The following is a 22076-nucleotide window of genomic DNA, read 5'->3' as shown; positions in this document are numbered from 1 at the left end:
AAAAAAAAAACAAAATTTACAAATTCATTCGTTCTATATACAATTTTTTATTTTTATTTTTTATGTTACTATTTTTTACAGCATATATAACATTGCATTATTTCATTAAGTATAACTGTGTTGTATCAGTTGCACTGATTTATCTCAGTATAACCAATACAATATAATTGTACAAGTAGTGATAAATAAATCAATCTTAACCAAGAGAAAAAATAAAAAGATAAAAATTCATTCATCAAGACACAATCAAGATAATCTTATTGAAATAAGAAATATTAAATATTTCATGTATCAAATCGCTCCAAATAATAAAAAATAAATAAAACTAGCATATTAACAATGTAAAAGAAAATTTGTTTCAAATATACCAATAAGTTCAAGTCTATAATTTCATCACTAGGAAAGAAAAACATATATGATATTTGAGTTGTTTAACTTACCACTTTGGAGGCAGCAGGCAGCAGGCAGCAGGCAGCTATTCTTTGCAGGGTAGTGCTCCGATCTCCCACTGCTGTTTGGCAGCCGATTGATCATGGCGTGGAATTTTTGCGACATGCGATTCATCCTTATTGCCGCCGCGTTGGTCTTCATTCTTCTCCAGGTACTGATCCCGAGATCGAGCTACAGTTCCCGATTGATATCGTTTTGAATCCCCAGTAACCAATTTGCTTTACGAAATATTTAGTAGCAGCAACTTACAGTTTTGGTTCATTGAGCATGATCAGTCATTATTTTTCTGAATACTCTCCGGTTTCTGAATCGGCAATAATCTTTAGGTCCACCTTTACACAACCCAAACGGAGTACCCAGAGCGCCTGGCAATTGCTGTAAGTTGCCAAGTCTGTCTATCATTTAACCCAGTTTATATAAACTGCAAGATTATGTTTGAATGGATAGAAATTCGTATTATCTATTTATTCTTGTGCTTTTAAATTGAGAAATGATTTCTCAACTAAGCAGAATGCATGCACTTGCTAGCTAACAACGAGAATATTTGGGACAGCCATGTAGGAAATGATTTTAATTATGATGGTTATTATCATGATCAGTTGAAATTGTTTTAGTTCTTAGATAACAAGCATGAGATGTCGGCTGATTTGCTAATGGCTGTTAACTCCAAACGGCCTAAGATTTGGTTGAATAAGCTTTGATTTTTGGGGCATTTGCATACCGACCACAATTCTTTTTACATGATAACACCTATGAGAATTAAAAAAAAAATGATATAAAGAAAGGAATACTAATTAATGCAAATACATAAAGAAATTTTTTTCTATCCAGATCTTTACGAGTCAGACGATAGATAAACTGCATTAGTTGGACTCCTAAACCCTAGTTCCTTGATGCACTAAGAAGAATATTTAACATTGGCCCATTGGTTTTGGAGCATACTTGCTACACGATATTAATGATTGAGACTTTCCTCTAGGTTGTGTCCAAATACATTTTGAAATGTTATTTCGCTGCAAATTTATATTTATTAGTATTAATTTTTTTTGGTAAACCAACTAAATTTCTTGATCTAGGTTTAAATAAGGATTAAACTACCCCATCCTTAAGTTCAGATGATTATATGATCTGATCATTTAGAAAATTTTGCTCAAACAAGTTTGGTTTCTGATGAGCCAAGCCAAAAAAAGTCAAACTAGACAACAAACAGCTTTTTTTGAACTCATTTTCATGCTTTTTCTGGACTGATTATTATTTGCATGATTTTTTTTTTATTCCATTGCTCACCCTATCTCAAAGATTGACTAGCAACCTTCTTATTCTATCCTTGGATCTGTAACAGAGGACACACAGTAGAGGACTCTAGTAATGCTGATGGTTAAAGGTACCGTGATGGGGGATACAAATATTTTTAGATATCAATTATCTTGTATTAATTTCATTATACATATTATGAAAATTATTCAAGATGCTCCTCTTGCCCAATTGGTACCGATTTATATCTTGTAACTAACTGGCCGCGAGTTAGTAGGATTGGCATAGTATGGGAGAGGGAGAAGAAAATGAGATGAGACATTTTAAATAATAATAGAAAAAGCATGTATTCTGAATAAGTGGCACATAACATGAAACATATACCATTTATTTCAATATGAAGAAGGATTTACAGTGTTAGAGATAAATCATAATTAATAATGTTGCAACAATAATGCTATATAATTAAATGAACTTATATAATAACATTATCATTCGATACTTCAAGTTTAGAAGAAAGACATTTTTACTATAATTTAGTAATATGAAAATTTTGAAGTTAAACATCACCTCTTTTAGCCTACCCATATGTACAATCACTTCTTAGATATTCATATTAATTAACTTAATTTCTTTAATCATAAATTTCCTTTTAATATATTATAAATTCATGCCTCATATTTGTTAATAACATAATCATTCTTTAAGCAAAAGGATTTCTATCTCTTAAACCAATTTACATAGATAGGTGATGCAATGAACTTAAATATCATGATTAATGAATAACTCAAGTAAATTAGGCTTTTAAGAAAAATCTATGCCATATTTTTTGATTTTTTGTATTTAACCTTATTTTTCCTATTTACAAAAAATTATAGTGCTACATAACAATGCGACTTAAATAGATAAATTATTGAACACCTATATTTAAACATCTCTTTTTATCATATGTCTACCATGTTTATTAATATGATAACTATGCATAATTATTTATACTTTTTTTTAATCTGTATTTAGTTATCAAATAGAAATTTTAGTGTAATTTATTTTTCACTGTTTTTCATGAAAAGTGCAGTATTTGTTTTCTTAAATTCCAATCTTGGTTTATTGATGTCTAAAATTTCTCTTGATGATTACCTGAATAAAATTCCACATCGTGCCAATATCTCATATATATGTTTTAACATGATAAATACATAAACCATAAACAAAAAAAATCTATTATTATAACTTCATTGACATTGAGATAATACTTGATTGTAATTTACATGTATAATCTCTTTTCTCATGCCCAAACACCTATGCACGCACCCTGCATGTGCAAAATCTTGAAGCAAAGACCTCTTGGTTGAAACATAAAGCTCTCAACCACTAGCTTATATAATCATGATAATATATATATATATATATATATATATAATTTCCATCAACTTATATATATATATATATATATATATATATATATATTATAATCAAGCTTCAAAATATAGTAAGTCCTAATTTGAATTTTCAACATCATTCCTATGCATAGGAACTAAAAACTGGATTTCAAATCTAGTTCATAAAGGAAAAAAGTGGAAACCTATTTTGTTAGGGTTTATGCTTTTATTCTCTGATATTGTGGAGAAACAAGGAAGAAAAGGGAAAATCACATAAATTTACTTCAAGTTGACATTCTTGCTGTTTGTATTTGCACCCCGCCTAGTTTTTTTCACTTGATTGCACGGGCACTCAAGCTCGAACTCGGCTGATTTGCTCTCCTCTTTGTTTGCTCGCTTGCTCCAGTTGCTTTGCGTGCTTGCTCCCTTTATTTCTCTCTCACAGACACACTCTGTTTCATACACACCCCCACTCTATCCTCTCTAGCTCACTTGTTTGCTCTTTGACTCCTGCTCACCTACTCTCTCTTGCTTATTTTTCTATTATTATCACACCCCAGGTCTAGAAGGTGGCACACCCCAAAAACACTGGACATGATAAAATGAATTGAACCTATTTTATATTCTCAAAGGAAAAAAAAATGCAAGTAATAACGAAAAGAAACAAGAATTTTTTTTTCATAAATAAGTCAAGTTATTGCAACTGAAAGAAAATGAGATAAATGAAAGAAATGAAAATGAAAAGTAAAGAAATAACTAAACAGACATAGAGAAAAATACAATAACTAACACGAACTTGAGATATAAAAAATAAATCTAAAGTTGGAAAGTCTGCTTTAGTAGAGACGGTCCGGTAAGTAGCTGGGTGAAACATGTTATAAAAATATAAATGAGTGAGTGATAAATTAAATTCAATAAAGGACAAATATTCATCAAAACAAAAACGACAAAAAATGAGGCATGCAATACAATAAATAGGAATGATTTATTATATACATAACAAAATATGCAAAAGGGTTTTTATATGCTTATGATAAGGAATATTAGTGACTTGAACACATGCACTTTTATGTAGATATTTATAGGTTACCATATTGGGTGACAATCTTTTAATGCTATCATATCTATGTGTGTGTGTGTGTGTGTGGGCCACGTATCCCGGCCTATTGGTTGACATCCACGACATAAGACCCCTCAGGTGGGGGTTCGTAAGACCCTCTGACCCGGGTTCGGTCTCTACGAGGATGGCTAGCACATACGGGGAGCAATATTTTCAAATACCGGCCTATTGGTTGACATCCACGACATAAGACCCCTCAGGTGGTGGTTTCGAATCCCCTTTGACACAGTTGGCCTTAATGAGGTGGTACTCGAATTGTTAAACACATTAGAAGTGGTTGGAGACTCGTATAATAGCCTCTGGCCATTCCTATATATACATATATATAAATATATATAAAGCAGAGAACTAATGAATGATAGAAAAGGTACTAGACAGCGTGACATATCCAGATGAAAGAAGAGTGTCATTAGCTATCTTTATATTGGATGAAGAATTCAAAAGGTGATGCGTGTGTAATAACGAGTTAAAATAGTAATAATAAACACAAAAAAGTGTATTTAGAGAAGACACACCCCATCGCTGGAAATAAATCACATGCTTCTTCCACACTTCCCCTCATTCAAACCATTGAACAAGTGAGAACGAGAGATAGCGAGAGAGAAGCTAAATATAACTTGAAATAAATCAGATGCAGATGATGTGTTGGGTAAAAGCAAATCGATTGAATAACACATAAAAGACTTAAAAGAAACATTTCAAACCCTTAGAAAATATGACATGAAATTAAATCCACTCAAGTGCACTTTCAGAGCTTCCACAAAAATCTTGACTCCATAAGAAATAAAGGCCAATCCAGAGAAGTACAGTCATTGTTGAATATGTCTTTCCCTTGGAACACATAGCAAGTACAAAAGCTAATAGATTGGATCGCAAGTCTGAGCCGATTCATGTCTAAATTTGGCTACATGTGTATATCGTTCTTCAAAGCGCTAAGGAAAGTAAAGAACTTTGAGTGGTCAGATCAGTGCGGGCAAGCATTCAAGTTGAAGAACTCACTTGCGTCGTCATCACTTCTCCAAAGTCCAAAGCCGAATGAAGAACTCTCTCTATACATGGGAGTTGTCTTTAAGCCATCAACTCAGTGTTAGTTGGAGAGGAGCCGGGGAAGCAGTTCCCAGTTTAGTATACTCGCCGAGTCCTTAGTGGAGTCGAATTCGGATATTCAATTATGGCAAAGCTAACCTTTGCCCTCAATGTTTCTCTTGCAGGCTTTGACCATATTTTCAAACTCATCTAGTCTGGGTCATCACCAATCTTCTACTCAAATCCATTCTTACTCAGTCTGATCATTCCAGTCGAACCCTCAAGTGGGCAGTGGAGCTCAGCGAGTTTGATATTTCTTACATACCCTGAATAGAGAACAAAGCAAAAGCGATAATATATTTCTTAGCATATTTCACTCGAGCTAAATGAAAGAACCATCGCTAGTAACCAGACGTGGACATTGCAAATTGATGGAGCAATCCCGTCATTGCCTTCCCAGCTAACTCTAATTGCGACTGTATCACAAAGATGCACTCATAAAGGCGACTGTCTTGGGCGAAATTAGGAGGTGTGGCTATAGGGAGAGAGTTGTGATGCCCAAAACCTTCGTCTTCCCTAAATAATCAAAAGAGACTGTGGGAGAACGATCGAAAGTAGGAAAAGAAAGCTTTGGATCGGGGACGAAAAGTGACGTCGCCAATAAGGAAAGCATTGCGAGCAGGATTACGAGGAAAGAAAAAAAAGGAAAGTTTCGGTTCTTACAATTATGAGCTCGTTAATCAACTTCGCTTAATTCACAATGCACATACTAAAAAAATAGGTGCTTAGTGTTTTGGTAAGTTATTTTAAATAAAAATAAAAGATATTTATTTTAAATTAAAAATCATGCATGCACCTATATCTATCTTATTTTAATATTTATTAATTATTTTACAAATTAATCCTGTGCTATTAATTTTTTTTAAATAAATACATTTTTAGTTAAACTAATAATTTGTCATTTATTTTCTTAAAATTTTTCATTTTAATCATTTCTTTTTAAGTGTTTGTTCTTTATGAAATTTTATTGTTTATTTATTAATAATATTATTAATATTTTTTTAAAATTTTTTAAAAAATAGCGGGTCTTTACTTTGACTAAATATGCCTTTTCACAACTGTCTTGATAACCCTTGATATGCAAACAGATTGGAGCTGAAAATCAGTGTAGGAGCCATACCCGGTTGTTAATTGACCAGATAAGCCTGCAACAAGAGAAAATTGTTAATCTAGAAGGTGCAAATCCTTTTTACATTTTTATTTACATTTATATTTCGAAAAGGTTTTATCATAAGCAACAAAAGACAGTTTTACTGTATTTAAGTATTATCCATGCTAATATTTTCTGAAAATCAAATTAGCTTACATTTCTTTTGCTCTAAAATATTTGTATTCTTAATACACCCGATCGGTCATCCCCTTAGACTTTGGTAAGAACAAAAGGCACAGGCTTTTAAAATTCAATAGTGGCATGTATAGAAGCTTCTTGGACATGAGAAGATTCGTTGTTAATCACAGTGACTTTACCTTCATTTAACACAAAATTTGATTCCGTATTTTAGGAAATTTACATACATAGCATACAAATCTTATGCATTTACATATCTCACACCTAATCTTTCATATTTACATAGATAGCACTTTGGTGCTTTAAACCCCTGCATGAAAAGGTGTTTTTCACAAAGTGGTAATAGTGCTATTTTTAATGTGACATTAAATATTTGAGTGCTATGCATGTAAATGTGAAACTTTAGGTGTGAGATATAAATACATAAGAATTTATGCTATTTATGTAAATGCCCCTATATTTATCTATCATTGCTTTGCACTTTTGAGGCTGTAATTGTCTCCTTCAATTTCAGATTTGAATAGACGTTATGAAGAGGAGTCTGCTCAACTGAAGACTCTTGTCCGGGATCTTGAAAGTATGGTTTTTATCGCATTTTGCCGCTTGTTTTAACGCTGCTGATTATTAAAGAATTCAGCTTTTTCACTGTATAAAGGTCACTTCTGAGTTCTCTTTTCTTTAGGGACTCGGCATATCGTAATGGTAATTTTTGGGGAAATTTAGAGACATACCATATGATTTACATATCTAATACCCAAAGTTTGATGTTTACACTCATAACACTTTGGTATCATAAAATTATGCACGAAAGGGTGTATTTCACTATTAAAATGACTATGATGGTGTTATTTTTGTTGTGATGTTAAAGATTTTGAGTGGCATGCAAGTCAGTATGAACGTTTAGTTGTCAAATATATAAATACATAAGAATTGTGGGTTATGTATGTAAATGCCCCTAATTTTTGAAATACTTGTTATTGAGGGTTTCTCCCCTACTTTCACATGGGCTTTTAGATTACTGTGCTATTTCAGGCGGACTAAATATAAAATAGTAGTTGTTGTAGGATTTATCATTCTCTATAATTGCAAAACCATAGAACGCAACCAAAGTAGCTATTCAATGTAAAAGGATCATTTTTTACTCTGTTTAATGCATCTATTTTTCATTTTGAAACACTTGCTCTTTGCATCCTGTTTTGGATGCAATTGAAGACAATTAGTGGATTTCTTTTTCATGTAAAGTAGTTGCCTTGTTTTAATAAGGGGAAAAGTGTCAAAATAGTTCCCTTGCTCTTTGCAATGGGTCATTTTAGTCCCAAAGTCTATAAAAGTGCCAAATTAGTCCCCATTTTAGTCCCCAGACTTTTTAATATGTGCTGAGTAGTCTCCACAGAGAATTCTATCAGCCCCAATTTAAAAAATTTGGGATAAATTTGGCACTTTTATAGACTCTCAGATTAATATGGCCCCATGTAAACAGTGAAGGGCTATTTTGACTATTCTAATAAGTTTAGCTTGCAGTTTCTCAATTAATGTAATCCATTATTGCTGCAGAAAAGAGCTTCCAAAGAATATCTGGAAAATTTGAGGTAATATTATTCCTGGAATTAACAGAAAATGTATTTAATCTTGTTATGTTACATGATTTTGATGGTTTGGCAATTTTCATATACCCTCTGGTCTATTTGATTGTACACTACGCCTTATTTGAAGTTTGGCAGGCATGCAACATTAGTATCATTATATTCATCTTCTTGTACAGGTGCCTGTGGCAGCAGTTGTGATAATGGCTTGCAATAGACCAGACTATCTGGAGAGGACTATTTCATCTGTGCTGAAGTATGTTAGATTCTTTAATTATCAGTTGCCCCTTTTCTTTGGATATTGTGCATGTTTATTTTCTGCATCTTTCTCACAAGGATGCCATATTTTCTACAGATTATAGCTTGCTTTCTTATTAAGACATTGGGAAATTTACATACATACCACGGAATTCTTTTGTATTTACATATCTAACACCACCCAAAGTTTGATATTTACACTTATAACACCTTAGTATAATAAACTATGATTACCAACGTGTTTTTCGATTTAAAAAATGTAATTTTGGTGGTATTTTAGATAAGATGCTAAAGATTTGAGTGGAATGCACCTAAATAAGAATATTTAGGCGTTAGATATGTAAATACATCAGAATTGTGAGGCATGTGTGTAAATGCCCCTGAAATATTTCAGGTATCAGAGTGCAGTCACGTCAAAATTTCCTCTTTTTGTATCTCAGGTAGCTTGTCTGCCTTTTTGGTATTTAGTTCTTTGGTTCTACATTGAAAGTTGTGAAATTCAAATTGATGAAATTCTCACTGATTTGCAGGATGGGACGAATCCAGATGTTAAAAAAACTGCTTTAAGTTATAGTCAGATAACATACATGCAGGTTTTAAACTAATCTAATTTATCATTTCTGTATAGTATAATTTATAGCTTATGCGTAAATAGCTTGTTGTTTGCAATTTTTTTTTTCTTGTCTAGAAAAAATGGAGTTCATAGCTATGGCTTAGAAACCCTACGAATTTTGTTGGCAGTTTCACTGGATTTAATACTTCCTGAAAACAATAGCTAGTGATTAGATAAGTTGAATTATTCTTATTTCACAAAGTGTTTGATACAAACCAATATATAAGATTGATCTATGAATGAAATAAGGAAATTTTTATAGCTATATAAATTATAGCTATATAAATAGATATAGACTTAAAAAATAAGTTATTGTATTTTCTTTCTCAGCATGAATCTTTAGATATAGACTTAAAAAGTAAGTTATTGTATTTTCTTTCTCAGCATGAATCTTTAAGATCCGGACTCTTTGGCGTGAATCAATGGGATTCTAATTTCCACCTCTGGATTTAATCCATGCATTCCAACAAGATTCATAGCATATGCATGTCTACCCCCACTCTCCCTCGAGCTGGTGAACCAATATCTTCCTTTGTTTACAAATAATTTCTTGAATTAATTAGCTATTGAGTCCCTTTGTAAAAGACATCTGCTAGCTGATCCCTTATAGATAATAAGGTGTACCAATTAACAATTATCTAGTTTTTACCTTGGGAGAAAGATGATGCGGACAGAGAATTAAGATGGATGCAGCCTTTCTTGCAATCATTTGGCGAAGCAAAGTGTCAAATGAAGCTAGGGCACGACGGGTGGGGGCTGTTTCACGAAAGAGGGGCCAAGGGTAAACCAGAGAAATAAAAAACTGGAATGTTGGGATGCAACCTGTATGGCGTGTTCGTGTTTTTAACAGGATTTACCATGGGTTGCAATGGGAGTGGTAAAACGCTCAATTCAAACAATCAAAAACCCATTCTGTTTCGATTTCTGGCCAAAAAAGCTGAACAAATGCTCCTATAAGTCTTGTATGGTTATTGAGAAGGATTTAACCACACATGCTGCAGACAATTTGTATGATTATTTTTTTATTTTCCTTTGTTGTTTTAACCATGTATTCTGCATTCCAGTTTAGAACATTCATCACAATTTGCTTTTTCTTGTGCGTAGATTATTTTGTTTCTTTGGCTAACAAGAAAAGTAGGAGACATGTATATGAGGATGATACTATTTAGTAAGAAGCAACCTTTGAAAGGTTGATGATCACAATTTTTAAAAGAGTAAACTCTAAAATAGCCGCTCTCAGCTATTCATATGTGATCAATTTAGTCCCAAAACATTACATTTCTTCAGTCTTATACATCTACTGTACAAAATTGATTCAAAATGATCCCTTAAAATTGATCCTAGTTCACTCCTTCGATTGTACAAAATTGATCCTTGTTTAGTCTATGAGGGATCATTCTGGATCAATTATGTATAGTTGATAGAAAATTTTTAGAAATGTGACACTATTACTGAATTAGTCGCATGAAAATAAGCAGGATACTATTTTGGAGTATAACCTGTTAATTAAACCATTTTTAACTGTTTATATAGTTTACGTAACCTAAAATGATAAATTCTTTGGGGAACAAGTTCAAATATCTGCTAAACCTCATAAAATCATTGGGAACACTTGTTTTATGTTGATTAGCTAGATATAAAATGTGGAGACAGCTAATTTTAGAAAGAAATATAGCACCTGCGCTTTCCCTTTTACTGGAAAACCTTTAAAGTTCATGATATGAAAATTCCATCAACGTCTAGGAGAAAAAATACACTTTTCTTAGAATCTGCTAGGTCATGCCAGAGATGCCAAGTGAACTAGGAACTACTGATAATGTTGTCGACTAATATGATTGATTATGGTATTGCAGCATTTGGATTTTGAACCAGTACATACAGAGAGACCTGGAGAGTTAATTGCATACTATAAAATTGCAAGTGTGTGTAAATTTTCCATTTTTTTATCAATTACTTTGTAAAATTCTGTTCTTAATGGTCTTATCTGTTCAGGACACTACAAGTGGGCCTTGGATGAATTATTTTTGAAGCATAATTTTGATCGAGTAATTATTTTAGAAGGTGCTCTTTTAGAGATTTACTCCTATGTTCTAAAAATTTTAGTTATCCATCAGTTTGTATATCCTTAAATGATATATTCTTTCCCTAAGCAGATGACATGGAGATCGCACCTGATTTTTTTGATTATTTTGAAGCTACAGCAGCATTATTAGACCGAGATAAGTACGTTATCCAATGCAACATTCATTATACTTTTATTATTTGGAATCTCTTGGCTTATATGTGGTTAAATAAACTTGCCGACTCTGGCAGGTCAATCATGGCTGTTTCTTCTTGGAATGATAATGGTCAAGTTCAATTTGTGCATGATCCTAGTAAGGCTTGAGCTATCTTTGATTGTTTTTTTTGGGGCATTTACATACATACCACACAATTCTAGTAAGGCTTGAGCTATCTTTGCCGACTCCGAGGTTGTCCTTCTGATCAATTGGAGAGACTGCAAGCTTGCACTTCTGCATACCTGTCTCCGTGAGAAGATCTAATACATACTTTCTCTGTGATAGTGCGATAGGATTATCCCCTCAAGTCCATGGACCACTTCAATCCCAAGAAAGTATTTGAGTTGTCCTAGATCTTTCACCTTTTTACCTCAAATTGCTTCCCCAATCCTTTCTTCAGTTAAACAATCTCTGTTTCATCACCGCCAGTGATAATTATGTCATCCATATACACAACAAGTATGGTAGTGTGACATTTATGTTGCCGAAAAAACACTGTACGGTCTGCTTGTATCTGTTGATATCTCATCCCAAACATCTTCATTCTAAATTTGTCAAACCAAGTTCGAGGAGACTTTTTCAAGCCATAGAGTGACTTCCTGAACTTACACACCTTGTTCACTATTTGGGAAGTACTAAATCCTTGTGGTATCTCCATATATGCCCCCTCTAGTAGCTCCCCTTGATGAAAAATATTCTTCACATCTAGTTGGTGGAGTCTCCATCCATCATTCACTGTCAGAGAAGCCAATATCCTTACCGTGTTATCTTTGCAATTGGTGCAAATGTTTCGTCGTAATCAATGTCATATGTCTGGCTGTACCCTTTTGCCACTAGTCGAGCTTTGTACCTCTCTACCTTCTCTTCTGGAGCTTGTTTTACTGTGAAGATCCACTTGCATCCAACTGGCTTCTTTCTTTCTGGTAGTGGTAATGTTTGGTTTTCATCAAGAGCTCCAAGCTCTTCATGCATCATCGCTTTCCACTTGGGATTTTTTTTAGCAACCTGCCATCACTTGGACATAGAGATATAGTCCAATGATGCAATGAATGCTCCATGCAAATGTGAGATGTTAGAATAAGAAATAAAAGGAATGTATGTATACTCGGTTTCCTTGATTTTAGAGTTGGTATGTATAGATGATGCTAAAGATAGACTTTGTTCCCTTGATTGAACTCATCTTTAGCATGAATCCCACCACCTCTGGGTATATTGCTACGGGAGGTCCTCCTTAATGTGGTGGGGGGGGTGTAGGAGTGGACAGAGGAGAAATAGTATCACCTGAGAGTTTTGAATCAAAGGTAGATGATCTAGGTGTCTCAAGAGTTGGGGAAAAGCAGGACAAGCGACTTGTTGGCACGATAGACTTTGTTCCCTTGGTTTGCATCTTCCTCCGTGTATACACTCTTAACTCATCTTTAGCATGAATCCCACCACCTCTGGGTTCAATCAACTCGGTTTCCTTCTTCTTAATTGATTCATCTCACATCACAGGACATGACATCGTTCTCACTTGCACAACTCCATCACCACCATTACTCACTCTCTCTTGCCTCATATCTCCATCGTCTTTTGAGTCACCGAAATGTGAATTCACCTCCAGAATATAATATGGTTCAATCTCTTTGAATGACATATCCATACCCACAAAGAGTCTTTTCTCAATTAGGCTTCAACAGACATAACTCTTCTAAGTAGCGGAATAATCCACGAACACGAATTTTACAGTTTTGGGATTCAACTTCTCTACAAATAGTCTATTGTCTTTCTCAAAGCATACACATCTCAATGGAAAGATCCCACTATTATCTACTTTCAAAATTTGACAATGAGACTTCTACTCCAAGACTTTTGAGGGCGTCTTGTTAATCAATTGAGCGGCTGTCAACACTGCTTGTTCCCATAACAGCTATGGGATTTTCATTGCCATCATCATGCTTCGGGCTACCTTTAGAAGATGCCGATTCTTCCTCTGTGATACTCCATTATCAGCTGTTGTTTATGAACATGTGCTTTGGTGTTGTATCCTTTGAGCTAATAGATAGTCCCCAATTGTTTTGTTGATATATTCTGTCTCATTATCAGATCTCAGTGCCTTCATAACTGTATCATATTGGCTCCGGATTGCCTTATGAAAATCTTTAAAGCAAGTAACCACCTCATTCTTCTGCCTCATCAAGTATGTCAAGATAATACGAAAAAAACAATCAATAAACGAAACAAAATAACTATAACTATTCATAGAACTAGTTGGACATTGTCCCCATATATCAAAATGTATCAAATCAAACACACCGGAACTCCTCTTCCTAGAAATCACATAAGAACTCCTAGTGAGCTTGCCAAACTCACAAGCATCACACACCTTTTCTCGTTATTTGTCCATTTTCTCGTTATTTGTCTTTTCATACATAGATGAATCCAACAGACTTAGTAAATTAAGATTATAATTTCCCATACGTCTGTGATGTAACAGTAACACATCTTCGACGTTCATTTTAAGATTCTATTACTGCAGCACTTTCCACCATGGATGCCACAGTTGAGTTAATCCCCACTCGACCTAAGTACCTGAGTCTGCTATGTCACGTTTCAATCCTAAGTGTCTGGCTTATTTCTTTCTCTTGGAAAATCACTCGAGAAATATCAAAAGAAACAATTCATTTTAGCTGTAGAGTAATGAAACTAATGGATAAGAGGTCTACTAAAACTGAAGGAGCATGCAAAATATTGGACAAAGTCATATGATTGATACATCTCATTGTACCCTTACCAACTACAGACTGCGTTGTACCATTAACAATCTATATATTTTCTGGTATTGCTAGATGAGTATATGAAGAGAACTCTCCAGTAGTTCCTGTCACGTGACGAGAAACACCTGAATCTATGTCTATTTTGATGATTCTGTGGTGGATATAGAGGCAAGAGCAAGTGTGTTACCAGTACCTTTGTTGAAGCGAGCATAAGTGACAATGTTACTCCTTGATCTCGACGGATTTGAAACATCCAAAACTCCATCTCCTGTTGCTTTCTGCTTCCTCTTCAACAGCTCCAGACACTCATGATCATCACTAGTAAATATCACACATATCTTTCCCTCGTCTTCTGCTGCTATCAGATTTGTTTGGTAGCCCCCTCTTCACGACCACGACCTCCACCTTGTCCACGACCGCCTGTTTAAACCTCCTTAGGTGGCTTAGGACAGACCATGCTCAGATGCCCAACTTCATCATAGTTGTAGCACTTGCGAGTCTCTCCCTGGATATCTCGCATACCTCGGCTTGCAGCAGCCAATGCTAATCGTGCACTAGAAAAACCATTCGGTTAAGAGTGTAGTTTCATGCAATTCTCCTTCTGTATCATCACAACAATGGCCTCATCTAGTGTAGGAAAAGTCGTCCGAGCTAGAAGAATTGATCTCCTTTTGTCAAAGGTCGGGTTTAGATGAGTCAGGGACTATATAGTCCTCATATGTGCAAAGTTCTCTCCCTTCTTGCACCTTGGATCACCATAGCTCAACATAAATGAGAAGTGATCAAGATCATGTCACAACCGCACCAGGTTTATAGAGTACTCCTGAATCGATCTATCACTCTGAACCACTACTCTATCTCATGTTCAATCTCATGTAGTTCTTAGTCTCAACATAGGTTCTAAAGTTTTGCCCAAATGTCATTCACCTTTAGAATGCCATCCGCTGATGTCGCAATCGATGGAACCATCAAATTAAGTAGCCAGGTGTAAATCAATGTATGTGTGGTTATGTGTGGTCCTCCACTCATCAACAATCACCTAAACACACCAGAACTCCTCTTCCTAGAATTCACATAAGAGCTCCTAGTGAACTTGCCAAACACACAAGCATCACACACCATTTTCTCGTTATTTGTCTTTTCATACATAGGTATATAGATAAAATACAACCAACTTAGTAAATTAAGATTATAATGTCCCATACGTCTGTGATGTAAAAATAACACATACTCGTCGTTCATTCCAGATTCTCTTACTGCAGCACTTTCCACCATGGATGCCACTATTGAGTCAATCCCCTCTCGGCCCAAGTACCAGAGTTTGTTATGTCACGTTCTAATCACAAGTGTCTGACTTATTTCTTTCTCTTGAAAGATCACCTGAGGAATATCAAAAGAAACAATGCATTTTAGCTGTAGAATAATGACACTAATCGATAAGAGGTCTACTAGAACAGAAGGAGCATGCAAAATATTGGACAAAGTCATATGATTGATACATCTCACTGTACCCTTACCAACTACAGGTTGCGTTGCACCATCAACTCATCAACAGTGTGTATACTTTTTGGTAATGGTAGATGAGTATATGAAGAGAACTCTCCAGTAGTTCATGTCACGTGACATGAAACACCCGAATCTATGTCCATTTTGATGATTCTGTGGTGGATATAGAGGCAAGAGCAAGTGTGTCACCAATACCTTTGCTGAAGTGAGCATAAGTGACGATGTTACTCATTGATCTCAATGGATTTGAAACATCCTAAACTCCATATCCTGCTGCTTTCTGCTTCCTCTTCAACAGCTCCAAACACTCATGATCATCACTAGTATATATCACACATATCTTTCCCTCGTCTTTTGTTGCCATCATATTTGTCTGGTAGCACCCTCTTCCACTTTTCTGACCCCCATGACCATGACCACGACCTCCACCTTGTCCACGACCACCTGTCTCTATCTTCTTAGGTGGCTTAGGACAGACCATGCTCAGATGCCCAACTTCATCACAATTGTAGCACTTGCAAGTCTCTCCCTGGATACCTAGCATACCTCGGCTTGCAACAGCCAATGCTGATCGTGCACTAGAAAAATCACTCGGTTCAGAGTGTAGCTTCATGCAACTCTCCTCCTGTATCATCGCAGCAATGGCCTCATCTAGTGTAGGAATAGTCGCTCGAGCTAGAAGAACTGATCTTCTCTGGTCAAAGGTTGGGTTTAGATGAGTCAGAGACTGTATAGTCCTCAGATGTGCAAAGATCTCTCCCTTCTTGCACCCTGGATCACCATAGCTCAACATAAATGAGAAGTGATCGAGATCATGTCACAGCCGCTCAAGGTCTATTGAGTACTCCTAAACCTCTTCTATCTCCCTGGGTCACTGCTCTATCTCACGCTTAATCTCATGTGGTTCTCAGTCCCAACATAGGTTCTCGTAAGTTTTGCCCAGATGTCAATTACCTTTAGAACGTCATCCACTGACGTTGCAATTGATGGAACCATCGAATTGAGTAGCCGGGTGTAAATCAATGTATGTGTGGTCCTCCACTCATCCCCTCAACACTGTCACTATTTGGATTGACCCCTATCGGGTATCCTTTTAGTCTCTTCCCTACTAAAGCAACCTCGATCTGACACGACCAATTCAATTACATGGTTGGTCCATCAAGCTTCAGATCCACGGAAGGGGGATCTAGTTTACTTGCGTCGGAGCACGTGCTAAGGTAGTGGTCCCTGTTGAGACGCTAGCTCCTTGTATGAGGCCGATCAAGACCTTCAAAACTTCAGGACCTATCTTCACCAAAAGTTCCACGTTTTTACCTCCTGCACCATCCCCTTCTCTTGACATCCTGGATTTAACTATTCCTTGCTTTATATGTCTAATCTAAGCCCTCATTAATTTCTGTTCAACACGAAGCAACTTGAACTTTCGTGTTTCTACGAAAGCCCCTCTGCTTAACAACAAACTAAGGGATTGCTGAGTACGAGGACCTTTGAAACTCCAACTGTTGCAATTAGGGCTCGCTGGACAGCAGCGACGGTTCGCGCAATGCAAATGCCTCGAAACTCCCTTCTTTTGCATCTCCTCGCACAGTGTCGCTCTACGCTCGAACTGATAAAGCCGTAACCCACGCATAGCACACTGCAGCAACGGCTAAGGTTTTGGCTCTGATACCAAATAGAAATTATTGCTCAAATAATCATTCATTTCATTCATAATGGGCTTATATAGAGCCTTACAAGGTACATTTACAAATAAATCCCTATATTTCATCCATTTACAAATATGACCATACATTAGATACAAATCTCAATACTAACACTTAAACATTCATATTTACATGCATAATTCCCAAATCCTTAATATCACATAAAAAATATCACCATCATTAACTTTTTTACCAGTGAGATAAACCTTCTCATGCCAAGATGTTACAAGTGTAAATATGAAACTTTGGGTGTTAGATATGTAAATACATAGGAATTGTGTGGTATATATGCAAAATTCCTTTTTTTATTTCCCGTTTATCCAGAGATAGTTCTCATGTCTTTTTATTGGACATCATGTTCATGCTGCTTGTTAATTCATTCTGCAGAGGCTCTTTATCGTTCAGATTTTTTTCCTGGACTTGGATGGATGTTGTTGAAAGCCACATGGGAGGAGCTAACGCCAAAATGGCCTAAAGCATATCCTAATTTTTTCTTCACTATATCTTATTTATTGGATTGGACTTGTACTCATTAATTCCTAGCTATTTAATAAAGAATCAAATATATTTCCTTAACATGTCATACTTATTGGGATGATTGGATAAGGTTGAAGGATGTGCACAAAGATCGTCAATTTGTTCATCCTGAAATTTGCAGGACATACAACTTTGGTGAGCATGTATGTATGCTTTGTTTTTTGTGATCTTGCAGAACGATTTGACCATCATGATTATGATTGTTGTGTGTTAAAAAGTTCTCAACGACTGAGAAATCTCAAGTCTTAGCTTAGTAAAACTTTCCAACAATCACGAAGATAAAAATGTAGAATTCAATTAGAATTTTTTACGCAGAAGAACCCTTAGTGTTTTCAATGTCAGTTCTTCCTTTATTTGTGTTTGTGCGTTGAATTTTTGTAGAATTCTAAGACATTAATATATTTTCTAACGCTTCAAATTCTCTAGCACGCAACAATTATGTTGGATTCTATTTTTAATAGTAATCAATTTTGTTATTTTGTTGCGTTGGTATATTTGAAAGTGATAAGCATGTACCAATTGTCTAACTGGGTGTGCGTTTACACTATTTTATGTATATATATGCTTGAGGTCTCGGGGCATTTTTGTTGAACAAGGCATACATACGTTGGAGTGTATATATATATATATATATATATATAAATAGATATGAGGCGTGTGTGTGTGTGTGTGATAGTTCAAATAGTGTAATGGGTGAATTCATATTCTCATGATTTTGGCAAAAGATTTTTGGTGTTTTAAGGCAATGAGGAAAGCTATGTAGATTCCATTGTGGAGCATGACTAGACTTGGGCCATGGGAAGGGCTACAAGGTACACTTAGAGCTAGCTAGGGTTGTCAAACATGTTTTGTCGTTGTGAATAGCTCGTGTTTGATTTATTTTTTAAGCAAACAAGCCGAACACGAGCAAAATTTTTTAGCTCGATTTATAAATAAGCCAAACACAAACAAGCATTTATTCGATCATGTTCAGCTCGTTTTGGCTCTAATTATTTAAATAATAAATAGATAGTATGTAAAATTAAAATAATAATATCTTTGACATGATATCAAAATTTCACTTTGTAGAAATATAAAAAAGTAAAATTTAGGTGCTAGATATGTGAACACATGAGAATTGAGTGGTATATATTCCTTTAGAAAACTTCCAAATTCTGCTGTTTTTTTTTTTCTGCATTTAGGTGTTAGATATAATAAATACATAAAAATAGGGCAGTATTTATGTAAATGCTCCTAGGTGTTAGATATGTAAATACTTGAAAATTAGGTGCTGTGTATGTAAACACCCCTACTGAAATTCAAGCCGAACATGAGCTAATTCAAACAAATAAAATTTGTTTCAGTCCAAAAACGAACATATTCACGAGCCTTTTTTATCACGAGCTCTTTTCGAACAAAAGAAATTTGAAACAAGCCAAACACGAATAAGCTCTGAACTCGCTCAAGCTCTGCTCTTTTACCCCCCTACTCATAGCTATCATTGGTGGAGTGTGGCATATCTTTACTCTGCTGATACAAGATTTGAATATTAATGCATGATTCTTGTTTCCAGAAGGATGTTAGTCATACTTCCACAGATGCCATAATGGAACATGCAATGATTTACCGGAAGGCTACGATACATACCGTGGAAACTTTTGTGGTGGTGTACAACATGATTTACACCATGGATGTTCAAAATTGATGGATAAGGATGCAAAGTTATTATATCTTTTGTCACTATCATGATTTGTGTTTCTAGTACAATTTGAAAAAAAAAATTCTTGGTTAAGCTTAAAGATTTTAATTTTTTCACAATATGATGGAAGAATTAAGGAAGTCGGTAAGTTGTGAGATGTTATTTTGAGCTAAACTAATAAAATATTAACTTTAATTAGTTTATATTATCTTTAACAAATCCATTTTAACAAAAAAGTAACCAATTTGATCAGAGAACTCGCCGATCCATACATCAATTTTAGTTTTGATTGGGATTGAATGCAAATGAATGCTGGTTCAATTCTATTCTAGTTGCTGCATTATCCAGTTAGAATTTGTGAAAGTGCAAACATGATGCATACCAATGATTTTTTTTTTTTTGATTTATTTTAAATCTGGACCGTATTTCTCTAGGTTTCCTTTGTTATTGTTTTTGTGGGAGAAAAAGGATTATGTATCCGACTCTACTTAGTAGGATAAATGCTTGTTGCTGTCGTGTACCTTATTTTTCTAAGTTTCCTTTGAATATTCCAGAACTTTTTTTCACCATGGTTTGATGCTATTCTTTAATTTTCAATAACTTTTCTGAATGCTGCTGATCTTTGCACATGATATATTTTAATGATGTTATGCAGATTATTATGCTGATTTTATAATATTTGTGTCATTTCAGGGTTCTAGCATGGGACAATTCTTTAAGCAATATCTGGAGGCCATTAAACTAAATGATGTTCTAGTAGGTGAAAAAGTCCATAAATATTGATTTTTTGGTTGTGCTTGCTTAAGGATTATTTTTTTTTCAGATTTACGTACATAACACTTAATTCCTATGTTTTTACATATCTAACACCTAATCTTCAATTTTTACATATATAACCACCTTTCCTATTCTTAAAAAAAGCATACTTCACGTTTAAAAGTTAAAAATTGTTATTTCTGATGTGGGTGATATGAATGTAAAAAGCAAAATTTTGATGTTAGATATGTAAATACGTAGGAATTGGGTGCTATGTATGTAAAAGCCCCTTATGATTTTGATAATGATTCCATGCTTTGTAACAATGAAAGGTTGACTGGAAATCAATGGATCTGAGCTACATGATGGAGGTAATACATTGTAACTAATAACTCAGATAGATCTATGAATTTTCCACTACCGACTTTGATTTACTTATACAACATTGTCAGGGAGAATATCAAAAGCACTTCGCAAAACTCGTGTCAGATGCCGTATCAGTCCCTGGACCTGATACTGCTTTGAAGGCGAAATTCGTAGACCGTGATGTGCGGATTCAATATAAGGATCAGTTAGATTTTGAAAGAATTGCTAGACAATTTGGGATTTTTGAAGAATGGAAGGTAAGCTGTAATATTTTTTTAATTTCATCTTTTTAGCTCTCTGTTAGGTAAGCTAGTCTGGTATATCTCTAGAAACTTTGCATCCTCTCTTTATAACTTCAAATTTTATGTGATGGTGCCAAACTTAATCTCCCTGCTATGAAGAAATTGGATGGTATTTTCGTATGAAGGTGGGCATAACCGCATATATGCTCGTGTGGAGTAAAATGCAAATTGCATGTACAACTCCTTAGGCTGGACGAGTTGCATATATGCTCGTGTGGAGTAAAATGTCAAAATAATCCTTCGACTATTTACATGGGATCATTTTATTCCCAGAGCTTATAAAAGTACCAAATTAATGCCTGGACTTTATAAATTAAGGCTGAACTAGGAAAACATCAAGGAATTCAAAAAAAATTTCTTGGTTTCAACTTTACGACATAGAAAGACTAGGAAAGGTAAGAAAATTAATTAAAAGCATATTAGCCGACCTGGTCTACGAATAGATTCCAACTATCAACAAATTTCTAAGATTTTAGGTGGAATGAGAATTGTAATCCTTTCTACTTCTCGAGGTAGAATAAAGAAGATCTATTAGAAAAAATCGCAGGAGAAATTTTGTCATTTGTTATGACTATTTTAGCCCACATTAAAATAGTATGTGGGACTTTTTGTGTGATGGTGCCAAACTTAATCTTCCTGCTATGAAGAAAGTGGATGGGATTTTCGTATGAAGGTGGTCATAACCGCATACATGCTCGTGTGGAGTAAAATGCAAATTGTGTGTGCAACTTCTTAAGCTGGACAAGTTGCATATATGCTCGTGTGGAGTAAAATGTCAAAATAATCCTTCGACTATTTACATGGGATCATTTTATTCCCAGAGCTTATAAAAAGAGCTTATAAAAGTATCAAATTAATGCCTGGAGTTTATAAATTAAGGCTGAACTAGGAAAACATCAAGAAAGTCAACAAAAATTTTTTGTTTTCAACCTTACAACATAGAAAGACTAGGAAAGGTAAGAAAATTAATTGAAAGCATATTAGCCGACCTGAGCTACGAATAGATTCCAACTATCAACAAATTTCTAAGATTTTAGGTGGAATGAGAATTGTAATCCTTTCTAATTCTCGAGGTAGAATAAAGAAGCTCTATTAGAAAAAATCGGAGAAATTTTGTCATTTGTTAGGACTATTTTAGCCCACATTAAAATAGTATGTGGGA

The 22076-nt window shown here is 34.9% G+C and overlaps 1 protein-coding gene across 1 annotated transcript; it reads left to right on the top strand.

Annotated features, from left to right (window-relative positions):
* Positions 1-411: 411 nt before the first annotated feature.
* Positions 412-20869, top strand: LOC110025694 (alpha-1,3-mannosyl-glycoprotein 2-beta-N-acetylglucosaminyltransferase; the record flags this gene model as incomplete). Its single annotated transcript, XM_020726308.1, is given in 17 exon segments — positions 412-601; positions 777-827; positions 6378-6465; positions 7092-7154; positions 8132-8166; positions 8340-8416; positions 8813-8858; positions 8949-9011; positions 10885-10951; positions 11024-11092; positions 11185-11254; positions 11345-11406; positions 17663-17753; positions 17862-17955; positions 20184-20246; positions 20579-20617; positions 20699-20869. Coding segments are annotated over 17 exon segments (1218 nt in total), but the record flags the coding sequence as incomplete, so codon positions are not given.
* Positions 20870-22076: the final 1207 nt, after the last annotated feature.

Source organism: Phalaenopsis equestris, unplaced genomic scaffold (assembly GCF_001263595.1).
Source record: "Phalaenopsis equestris unplaced genomic scaffold, ASM126359v1 Scaffold000326, whole genome shotgun sequence".
NCBI lineage: Eukaryota > Viridiplantae > Streptophyta > Magnoliopsida > Asparagales > Orchidaceae > Phalaenopsis > Phalaenopsis equestris.
Note: the sequence above shows the minus strand (reverse complement) of the source record. Positions and strands in the feature narration are given on the sequence as shown.